Source organism: Schistocerca nitens, chromosome 1 (assembly GCF_023898315.1).
Source record: "Schistocerca nitens isolate TAMUIC-IGC-003100 chromosome 1, iqSchNite1.1, whole genome shotgun sequence".
Classification (NCBI taxonomy): domain Eukaryota; kingdom Metazoa; phylum Arthropoda; class Insecta; order Orthoptera; family Acrididae; genus Schistocerca; species Schistocerca nitens.
Window position 1 is genome coordinate 805,803,113 of NC_064614.1, and position 12,439 is coordinate 805,815,551.

The 12,439-nt window shown below is 36.5% G+C and overlaps 1 protein-coding gene across 1 annotated transcript in view; it reads left to right on the plus strand.

Annotated features, from left to right (window-relative positions):
• The window catches only part of LOC126204580 (uncharacterized), a 46,698-nt gene extending 35,757 nt beyond the window's left edge, over nucleotides 1–10,941 (plus strand). Inside the window, exons 4-5 of the mRNA XM_049938866.1 lie at nucleotides 2,490–2,648; nucleotides 10,816–10,941. Of these exons, the coding sequence (XP_049794823.1) occupies nucleotides 2,490–2,648; nucleotides 10,816–10,941 (285 nt within the window). The remainder of the gene's footprint in view (nucleotides 1–2,489; nucleotides 2,649–10,815) is intronic.
• The last annotated feature ends 1,498 nt before the right edge of the window (nucleotides 10,942–12,439 follow it).

Consider the following 12,439-nt stretch of genomic DNA (forward strand, 5'->3'; position numbering starts at 1 on the left):
TCACTGTGCAGGTGACATGTTGTGTTGCCCCATCTTGCATGAAAATGGTGGTTCCCACACAATTGCACTGTTACAAAGCAGGAATCACATGTTGTACAAGGAGGTCTCAATAATGTGCAGGTTTCACGATACACTTGATAGGCCCTGTGGGTGTTTTCTCTTCAAAGAATAATAGACCAAGAGTAATTGTGCTTGTGAATCCACACCACACAGACACATACAGTGAGTGCATTGGCTCTTCATGCATAACGTGTGGTTTAACAGTATCCCAAATTCAATAGTTCTGTGTGTTCACTGCATCCTGTAGGGTAAAATATGCCTTGTCAGCTCCATAAAATATTGCCTGGCCACATGTTATCAACTCTGATCCATGCCAGAAACCAAAGACAAATTCGTAACATTACTGTGGATCATGACATTTCAGTTGCTGCACCATCTGAATCTTGTACAGGTAGCAGTGTAAAATATACCACAAAACTTCCCACACTTTTGACCATTGGATAGACTACTCCCATGACACTGCGTGAGTACTAGCACTAACTAGGGTATGTAGTGCATTCCTCTTCCAGACGCCACAGAAAACTCACTTGTGTTTTTGAGTTTTATCATCTTTAAACTATTTAATGGCAGTGAGCCTCTCCTCAGACCTCCTCATTTATACTCGTATCAATGCTGCACTGTAATTTCTGCTGTTCATAAAAACAGTATCACTAACAGCACATGATCTCTCTCCTCAATAACCACACTGTTCACTCATGTTATGGCATTTGAAATGGCAGTGTGGATGTCGTACCATCAGACAAATAGTCTAGAGCATCAGATTTACACCTGTTGGCCAAAACTGGAAATAATTTTTTTCCAGCCTAAATCAGTTACACATTAACACATTAGCATATCTACCAAGTTTTGCTGCCACATGATAATTACAGCCCGCACTGAACCTCCATGAGCAGTTGCTCTTTAATTATCTCCTGATAGCTCATAAATTAAATGGATTAAGTGGGGCACATTTCTACAACAGTTTAATGCACCCAAATGCATAACTGAAGTGCTCAGTACTTGGTCAAGACTTGTGCAGCACTTTGTGGAAGGTAATAATGCCAGGCAACAACAACATCAGTCACTGGCATTTAAAACAGGCAGTCCTAACCACATAAACATAAATAATGAATAAAGTGCCCTGGTCAGAGAAATTGGTAACTGTGTATTTCTCGGCATGTTCATAGTTGAAAACATTCGGTGGGCAAATCATATTAATTTTATATATAATGAAACAAGTTGTGGCTCATTTCATCTTAACCGGATGACAAAATTAGTCTCTAGTCAAACATTCAGAATTGTATGCTATGCACAGTTTATCCTTTCCTTCGCTGTGGAGTTAAGTAATAGGGCTGTGCAGAATATTACTGTTACAGAAAATGGCAATGAGACTTATACATGGAGCAAACCATAAGGAATCTTGTCATGAGGTGTCTGTACAGCATAAATATTTAACAATGTATTCTTTATGCCCTTTTAAATTATCATTCCTTCATTTTTTGATTAACAAATTAAACAGCATGACTGTTCTATGTGATATGACCATAGTATCACTACAAAATTATAATATTTTTGACAAATAACAAAATTAAAACTGACAGATTGAAGCCCATAGATAAATAGTTCAATCTGGTTTAATAAGCTGCCACATTCCCAAAGAATTTGCAAAGGGAACAATTTCAACACAAAGTTAACTTCTGTTTTTATTTGGAGAAAAATGTTTTCATGCATTTCAAGATTTGCAAGTGGGAGTCTCATGCATAACATGATACTACTTGTGCTGTGAATTGGTTTGAAACAGTAATATGTGAATTGTAGTTGAATAAATACATAAAGTATAATGTGAATCAATAATTTCATGCAATACATTTTTGTACATATAGGTATTTTACCACTACTACTATTTCTAACTTTTGCAGAAACCATCATTTTGACTATTCCATGAAAAAACACTGAATATAGCAATGTTTAATAACTAAGGAAATAAATGTAGCTGTATTGTTCACAAGAAGTTCTTTGAAGGGTTCACTTTGCACTTTGGCAGGAAGTTACTCTGTTTGCACTCATGATTATGTATACCAGTTCCAATTTGTGGCATAAATGTGTATATTTTTGTGTGTTCATGACACGTTCATATAGAGTAGAGTAGAGAGACAAGGAATTGGCATCAAACTGTGTATATAGATTAAAGTTTACTTGTTTAAAGTGACTGTTAATATTAGAAGAAAATTTGATATTGCCATGTTAGCTTTCGTTACAGATTCAGCATGGAAAAATGTAACTATGGTATGCAATATGTGACTACCCCTTTTCATCAGAGCTGCACAAATTTATGCAACAATTTTTATTCTGACAATTACCTTGATGTAATGATGATCATACCAAATAGTAATTATAACATTTGCTACTAATTCCATTACTAAGTTTTTGATATATAATATTTTTCGTAGGACTGTGAGGAGGATGCTTTGAATATTATCACAGAACATGGCTTTGAATATGAGTTCGACTGGTTAAAATTTCTTGCTGAAGGTGAACTGCGGCATAGGATTTTACGTGGACAATTTGGTGTTGATACTACAGACAACATGATGTTTTCAGAGATGAATGTAAGTGTGGTAATTTGTATATGATAGGTTATGATAGGGAGCTTTGTTGATTGTATATTCCATTTTCAACCTTTTTCATGTGCAGACATTGTAACTATTTCATAATTTTACTATTTTTGTGACAGTCTGGTATCATTTGAGTAGCCCAGATGCAAAAGCCACTAACTGCACGCTAAGCAAAACAGATAATTGTGAAAAACTTGTCCCATCCAAAATATTAAAGTTAAAGATTTCATTTCTTTTCTAAAAATAAGTAAAACAATCAATTAATCACATGCTATTAATGGCTGAACCGACAGGAAGAAGATGCTGTGATATGCAAATGATTAGCTTTTCAGAGCATTCACACAAGGTTGGTGCCAGTGGCAACACCTACAATGTGCTGACATGACGAAAGTTTACAACCAATTTCTCATACACAAACAGCAGTTGACCGGCGTTGCCTGGTGAAACGTTGTTGTGATGCCTCGTCTAAGGAGGAGAAATGCATACCATCACGTTTCCAACTTTGATAAAGGTCGGATTGTAGGTTATCGCGATTGCGGTTTATTGCTGCTCGCGTTGGTAGAAATCCAATGACTGTTAGCACAATATGGAATCGATGGGTTCAGGAGGGTAATATGAAACGCCGTGCTGGATCCCAATGGCCTCGTATCATTAGCATTCGAGATAACACGCATCTTATCCGCATTGCTGTAATGGATCGTGCAGCCACGTCTCGATCCCTGAGTCAACAGATGGGGACATTTGCAAGACAAAACCATCTGCACTAACAGTTCGACAATATTTGCAGCAGCATGGACTATCAGTTCGGAGACCATGGCTGTGGTTACCCTTGACGCTGCATCACAGACAATGCAGCCAACATAATTCTAAAAATGTTCAAATGTGTTTGAAATCTTATGGGACTTAACTGCTAAGGTCATCAGTCCCTAAGCTTACACACTACTTAACCTAAATTATCCTAAGGGCAAACACACACACACCCATGCCTGAGGGAGGACTTGAACCTCCGCCGGGACCAGCTGCACAGTCCACGAATGCAGCGCCTTAGACCGCTCGACTAATCCCGCGCGGCAACATAGTCCTGAATAAGAAAAATATCCCTTTGTATTGCAAACACAGTGAAAGGTAGTTTTGAATGTCTAGATTGGTAAGTCTGATGTCGTTTAGCATTCCTTGCATCTGGACATGACATGTTGACTGCCATGCCTATTGAGCTTGGTGGGTTTTGCAAACATTTGACATTTAGCGGGCTTTGCACCTGAAGATAACATGCAGTTAGTGGCTTTTGCAATCGAACACAAGTTTTTACAACCAATTACAATGGTTTGTAGTAGTTTCGCACCCTGAAACCTGTTCCACCATGTCGGCAATGAAAAAATCTATACAGTAGTGTGCTCAACTCAAAATCGTCAAAAAATGCATTTAGCGGCTTTTGCGTCTGGGCTACTCATTTGAAGCTCTCTGAGGATGACACAGCAGCTGGTCAGTACCATTGAGCTTTCATGGCCTGTTCAGGTAGAGTTTAGTTTTTAGTTTTTTAGTACTTTGCAGTAGTTGCACAGAGACAGAGACTTGCACAGGATTGGCTAATATGGAGAGCTGTATCAGACCTGTCTTCAGACTGAGACCACATAACAGTAATCTGTGGTCAACATATACAAACATCCATTCTTGCCTCAGAAACAATTAGCATTGTCTGCACACATGTCCTTCATTTTGAAGCACAAGAAAACTTACAGCGCCCCACATGAAACCATAAACTGCTCAATTTAGTTACTGAAAGTTCAACGTGCAGTAGTGCTCTGCCATAACATATCTCCATAGTCCAAACGAATCCACAATGAGCTATTGAAACTTTTCTGTAATGTAAGTTTGACATATGTTCTCAAAATTTCAACTACATGTAGTAAAAAGGGGAATTCCAGTCTCAGTGGTCAGAAGACATTATTGCTCCTGCATTTAAAACAGAGAAAAATCCAAATTTCATTAATAGTTTCAATCCATTCTGCCCTGACCAAAGGATTATGCAGGCTGCTTGAAAAGATGGTTAACTGCGATCTGCACAGGTCCCTCAGTTTCTAAGTCCTCTTTTTACAGGTGCAGATTGTTTTCCACATTTTCCAACAGAGTGGAGTGCTCCAATCATAAACACACGACTTACATTTGGGATTACAACAGTTCAGATTCCTTTCTGGTGATCCATATTTGGATTTGTGTGGTTTCTGTTAATTTATTCAGTATATTGCTGGAATGGTTTCTTTGAAAAGGACATGTGCGATTTCCTTCTCCATCCTTCCCCTGTAACAGTTTGTGATTCATTTCTAATGACCTTGACATAGTTGTGACATAGATGTTATAGTTCTTGTTGTCTTCAGTCTCAGGATGCTTTGATGCAGCTTTTCACAGCAGACTATGCTGTGCAAGACTCTTTACTTTTGCATTACTACTACAGACTACATACAATCCACTTGAACCTGCTTGCTACAGTCAAGCTTCGGTTCCCCTCTAAAATTCTTCCCTCCTTCCCAACTTCCCTCCATTTTCATATTGACCATCTTTTGATGCCTCAGGAGGTATCCTATCAACCAATGACTTCTACTGTACAATCACATTTCAGAACTTTCTGTGTACTTCTGGTGTGTACTGTTTATAGTACACTTTTCAGTCGCATTCAGGACTACACGTCAGGCAAATACTTTCAGAAAAAAACTTCCTAATGCTTAAATATAAATTAGATATTAAAAGATGTCTCCTTTTTGAAAGTATCTTAAGTGCTACTGCCAATCTGGTGTTATCCTCTCTAGTTTGGTCATTGCCAATTATTTCGCTCCCCAAATAGCAATACTGCTTTTACTGTGTCAGTTCCTAATTTAATTCCCTCATTGCCAGAAGATTTAATTTACTATATTCCATTATAATTGTTTTATTTTTGTCAATTTTCATCTTATACCTCTCATCAACAAACTACCCATTCCCTTCAACTGCTCTACAAAGTCATTTTCCCTCCCTGATAGTATTATAGTCTCATCAGCAGACATCAACGTTTTATTCTTTTCCATGAACATGAACTCCCTTTCAGAATTTCTTCTTGATTTTCTTTATTGCTTTCTCAATGCACAGACTAAATAATTTGGGGAACTGGCTACAATCCTGACTTACTGCCTACATTTCAGGTCCCTCAATTCTTATAACTACAGTCTGGTTTTTGTACATATTGTAGGTAACTTCTTGCCCACTGTATCTTATCCCTGCTGACTTCAGAATTTCAAAGAGTGTATTCCATTGCTGAAAGCTTTCTCCAAATGTAAAAATGCTATAAACATAGATTTATCTTTCTTCAGTCTAATAGACTCATGGGGTCAGTATTGCCTCAGATGTACCTACATTTCTCTGTAACTGTGACTGAACTTTCCTGAAACAAATTCAAGTCACAATAATGAAGGTTCTGAGGGAGATCAGTTGTTATAAGAGACAGAGGTACATCCTTAATTATGACATCAAAAGAGCACTGAATTTCTCTCCAAACTATAAACTGACAGATGTGAAAACTGAACAATCAGCTGAATAAGTCATGGTTGCAAAATACTGACACACATTCTTTGCAGAAGAATGTAAAAACTGATAGAAGCTGACCTCATAGAAATCAGTTTGAATTTCAGATAAATATAGGAACATGTGAATCAATACTGACCCTATGACTTATCTTAGAAGGAAAGGCAAACCTAAGGCAACCTAAGGAAAGGCAGACCTACATTTATAGCATTTGTAGACTTTGAGAAAACCTTTGAAAATGTTGACTGGAGTATGGTCTTTGAAGTTCTGAAGGTAGCAGGGGAAAATACAGGGAGAAGAAGGCTATTTACAACTTGCCCAGAAACCACATGGGAATTGTAAGAGTCGAGGAGCATGAAAGGAAAGCAGTGATTGAGAAGGGACTGATTATAGCCTGTTCCCAACGTTATTCAGTCCGTTCACTGAGCGAGCAGTAAAGGAAACCAAAGAAAAATTTGGAGTAGGAAGAAACAAAAACTTTGAGGTTTGCTGATGACACTGAAATTCTGTTAGACAGAGTAAAGGACATAGACAAGCAGTTGAACAGAGGGGACAATGTGCTGAAAGAAGGATATAAGATGAACATCAACAAAAGCAAAACAAGGATAATGGAATATAGTTGAATTAAATAAGTTGATGGTGACAGAATTATATTAGGAAATGAGATGCTTAAAGTAATAGATTAGTTTCACTATCTGGGCTGCAGAATAATAGATGATGGCCAAAGCAGAGAGGATATAAAATGTAGATTGGCACTCGCAAGAAAAGCATTTCTGAAGAAGAGAAATATGCTAACACTGAACATAAATTTAAGTAGTAGGAAGTCTAGCCTGCCCGGATAGCCACGTGGTCTAACACACTGCTTCCTGAGCAGGAAGGCATGCTGGTCCCTGGCATGAATCTGCCCGGCGTATTAGTGTTGAGGTCCAGTGTGCTGGCCAGCCTGTGGATGGTTTTTAAGGTGGTTTTCCATCTGCCTCAGCAAATGCGGGCTGGTTCCCTTATTCCGCCTCAGTTACACTGTGTCAGCAATTGCTGTGCAAACACTGTCTCCACATATGTGTACACCATAATTACTCTACCATGCAAACATTTGGGGTAACACTCATCTCCTGTTGTGGGGTTGTGAACCACTGAGGGCTGTAGCGGGGACGAAGCCTCTCCATCATTTCTAGCTCCCCCGTTCAATACACGCAGACAACACACACAACACACACACTAGGAAATCTTTTCTGAAATTGTTTATTTGGGGTGTAGCCATTTGTGGAAGTGAAACATGGATGATTAATAGTTTAGACAAGAGGAGAACAGAAGATTTTGAAATGTGATGCTACAGAAGAATGTCGAAGATTAGGTGGGATGATCACATAATGGAGGCACTGAGTAGAATTGGAGAGAAAAGAAATTTGTGGCACAACCTGACTAGAAGAAAGGATCAGTTAATAGGACAAAGTCTGAGATATCAAGGGATCATCAATTTAGTATTGGAGGGTGGTGTGGAGTGTAAAAATCATAGAGAGAGAGAGACGTAGAGATGGATACTGTAAGCAGATTCAGAAGAATGTAGGTTGGAGTAATTATTTGAAGATGAAGAGGCTTGCACAAGATAGAGTAACATACAAAGCTGCATAAAACCAGCCTTCAGACTGAAGACCACAACAACAGCAACTAGAAAAAATCAAACAGTGCTCATAAAAATGACTCAATCATGTCCTATAATTGGACAATGAGCAACTATCAAAACAACCTACTGAATTCTAATTAATGGTCAAGAGAAGCTTGAGGGTTTGATTGTCTGGAAGAGATAATTTTTATCAAAACTTTGATAGTAACACCTTGTTCTGCCATGTGCACAACTCCAGCATTTACAAAAACAAACACTTCAGCTCCACACATAGATGGTGGTAGGTCAACTAATTCCAAGTGTTGGAGGCTCCTAGAAAAAGGATCCATCACTACCACCATTCCATGAATACAGAAGATTTCAGTTTTATAGCTTTTTGCTTAGAACTACGAGTACTTAACTGAGTTCAAAACTGGATAAAAAATATGTATAAAATATATATAAATATAGGAAGAAAAAAAATTTGCATGCTTGCTAAACACTAAATTTTGAAGCTGTATAATGTTTGTCAGAAAGAAAGGCATAACAGTGGACATTTTTAACAGATCACTGAAATTCCTGGACAAGAACAAAATCCTCACTGATACCCAGCATGTTTTCCAGAAAAATGAATCTATGACTAGTGTCATCCATAATTTTTTACAAAACACACTAGAAACAATGGACAGAAAAGAAAATGCTGCTGGTATTTTGTCAAATCTAAGCAAAGCTTTTGAAATCTTGGAACACAATATCCTGTTGGAAAAGCTCCAACTTAAGAGGCACTACATTAAAATGGTTCCCCTCATACTTAACAAATTGTAAACAGAAAGTAGTAATGAAGTACGAACTAAATGATAGCACTAGAACATATTTGTCAGCTGCTGGAATAATAAAAAGTGTAGTCTCTCAAAGATCTGTTCTTGGGCCTATTTATTTCCTTCTTTACATAAATGACATAGATCTATGCACTGAATCATGAATAAGTATCTTCTTTTCATATTGCACTAAATTCCTTTCTACAGGGAAAACCCAAAGAACACTACATGCAAACATAAGTAAAACTACAGACTGGCAAAATGACCAGTTTGAAGGAAATACGCTAATAATAAATATGTACATCTGAAACAACTATTTTAAACTTCTGTTTTAAGGTGGAAGCTTCCAACACCTCTCTGGCCATAAACTCTAGAGGAATTACACCAGAAATAAAATTTTAAGCATATGGCTTCAACATGATTTTAAATGACAGCTACACATAACAAAAACAATTGTGACACTGAAGAAAGTATGCTACAGCCTATGTTTATGTGCACACTCAACTTGTTGGCACAAAAAGAGCTGTAAGAGCTACGCACCATGTACGACTGTCAGATTCCTGCAGACCCCTCTTTCTACAGTCTTTATCCTTCCACTCTCCTCCATTTTAATTCTAGAAACATGTAAATATGTGAGAAAGAATTTAAAAGAAATAAATAAAAAATTAGATGATGTGACTTACCAAACGAAAGCACTGGCAGGTTGATAAACACACAAACAAACAGACATTTTGTCTGCTTGTGTCTGTGTATGTGCGGATAGATATGTGTGTGTGTGCGAGTGTATACCTGTCCTTTTTTCCCCCTAAGGTAAGTCTTTCTGCTCCCGGGATTGGAATGACTGCTTACCCTCTCCCTTAAAACCCACATCCTTTCGTCTTTCTCTCTCCTTCCCTCTTTCCTGATGAAGCAACCGTTGGTTGTGAAAGCTTGAATTTTGTGTGTATGTTTGTGTTTGTTTGTGTGTCTATCAACCTGCCAGCGCTTTTGTTTGGTAAGTCACATCATTTTTGTTTATAGATATATTTTTCCCACGTGGAATGTTTCCCTCTATTATATAAATAAAAATTTAAATATACATGAACATGATACCAGGCAAAAAGATAAACTCCATGTCCAGTCAGTAAGAATATCAGTCTTTGAAACCTCCACTACAAATAGTGCTATATAAATGTACAATGATATGCCACATGAAAGTTATTTCCTCATTTTTCACTATTTTATAAATCCCTAAGGCCTTTCTTATTAGAACACTGCTTCTATTCAGTGGCAGAATTTTTAGACCATGTGAATTACATATAACAAACTTGAAGTAAGAATATGCAAAAGCTGCTAATTTTCCTAAAGTAAGATCTAATTCAAAATAAGCACAGGATCTATCAAAGGTAAAAGATGACTTCACTGGCTAAGTATCTCTTGATCTTAACAGTATATGTCCTCCAAAGAGGATGGAAAAGAAAAATATTGACGATGCATGAAGAACCATAAGATGTAAGACTAATGTAGAGGATTTGTGAAATGCTGTCAGATGGAAATTCAAAACACACAAAATAATCCCTCATAACTATGTTAGTTATGAGAGAAGAGCAAGCAGAAAAACATGTTTCAGTTAACATTTTCCTGTTCATTCAAATTTTAATGAGACATTCTTTAAGCATATTAAAGCAATAGATGGTACACAGCAATGTAGTTGTGAAGTGGAAGTAATAATGCATGATTTAGAATCCTGGGTCTCTTTGCCTTTCCTTCTGAGAATGAAAATTACCATTACAAGAGACTATATTGAAATTTCTACAGAGATTAAGAAAAATTGACTGCAAACTGTACCACAAACTCATTGCAGTGTTCATATGATTTAGACTTATTCTTTCTGAAGATGAAATTTACCATTACAAAAGATCATTTCGAAACATCGGAAAAGATTATGGGAGATTTGCTGCCAACTCTTCCCTGAACTCCATGTACAGAAGAGACACAAGTAAATCTCGTAGCAGTGTAACAAACTGCTTTATAAGTTTGCACTCAAGTTAAATAAAATAATGTTTGGTTTCTTTTTGGATAGATATTGAGAACCATACCATACAAAATTAAGCTGCTAATCACACTTCATTATCATTCTATTTGTATCAATAATTTTGTGTTGTATTAAGAAACTTTCAGTTTGTCAGCATCAATATTTCATGTGCAGGTACTTGTTGGTAGGAGAACAGCTCCACCTGAAGCTATGGAAACTATAGAAGAAAAATTATCAAGTAAAGAACAAAAAGAACCTGAAGAATCTGAAGAACCTGATTTACCTGAAGCAGACCAGTAAACAGCAGGTGATGAAAATAAAAACAATAAAATAACAGAAGAAGGCTGATGTTAAGATGTCTGATAGGGAATTGTGGTTTGAGCAAAGGTTGATGCTAATGATAACTCAGGGCACAAACTGGGACCTTAACAGACTAAATATATAATATGCTCATAAATACATAATATGCTATAGTTATAGCAAAAATATTGTTTACATTCATTATTTTACTTGTTTGTGCATAATATGAAATGTGTTAATGGACATGGTAAGTTAGATTTTTTATCTGTAAATCAAGGGGATATGAACATTATTGATCATCCTCATGTTTTATGTCTTACTGAGCAACACATGACAGTTGGAATTGATGGGCTGCAGCTTGATGGGTATGATCTAGATACTCATTATTGCAGAACAATTAAAGAGAAAGGTGGTGGTGTAATTTATATAGACAGTAAAATCATTTTTCAATTCAAGTAATTATTGTGTAGATCAGAGGTTCCCAACCTTTTTTCTCTCTTAGACCACTTTCAAAGTTTTACTGTTTTCGGTAGACAACCATATTCCCAATTCTCCTAAAAAATGTCAGGGGTGAGCAACCCTAAATTTGTAGTGGTAAAAAATAAAAATAAAAATAGCACATTTTCTTGTGTCCTATTTATTAAAATAATACTTATGATTATATACTTAATATGATTAAAAATAAACATTGAAAGTGTACTAATCAACAATCGACAAAACATCAACAATCATCTCTAAAATGCAAATAAACAATTTTAAAAAAATAGTTATAATTTTAATGAGATTTGATGAATTGACAACAAATTATCAATATTTGGCTTCAGTTTTGTAAGGAATAACCTCAAATCTCCCTGTTCTCTGATGTTCAGTCTGCTCCCTTTTTTTGTTAATAGGCTGGTAGCGACACTAAAACTTTTTTACATATTATGAGGGAACACTATCAAAAATTTTCTCGCAATTTCCCACATCCCAGGATATTTTTTGAGTGTTTCTGCCTGCAGCCAAAATGTTTGATAGCCTTTTTTAAATTTCACCTTCAGCTCCTCATTGGTGCTAAGCTCAACAGCTCCTCTTGTAATACCACATTCGTCACTTCCGTTTCATCAAATGTATTTATGATCCATGGTGGTATTTCCATCATCAGAATATCTTCAAATCTGTTTCTGAAGTCATCATGCAGGGTAATTAAATGCTGAGCATATGTCTGAATATCCTCATCAAGACATTCTGCCGTGACAAGTTTGGAAACTGGGCGAATTTGCACCTACTAATATTTTGCTTCATAAATTTCAATTTACCAAGAAAAGCCGAAATTACACCCTTTGTTTTTATTAAATTTAAGCTGTCACCTTGTAACTGCAAGTTAACATCATTAAATTTGTTGAATGAATCTGTCAAGTACACAATGTATGCTTTAAGTCTGATCAGATTTTCTTTTAAATTTGGATCTTTAGTTTCCAGAAATTGTATAACTGATTCGAAAAGTGAGTAAAAATCT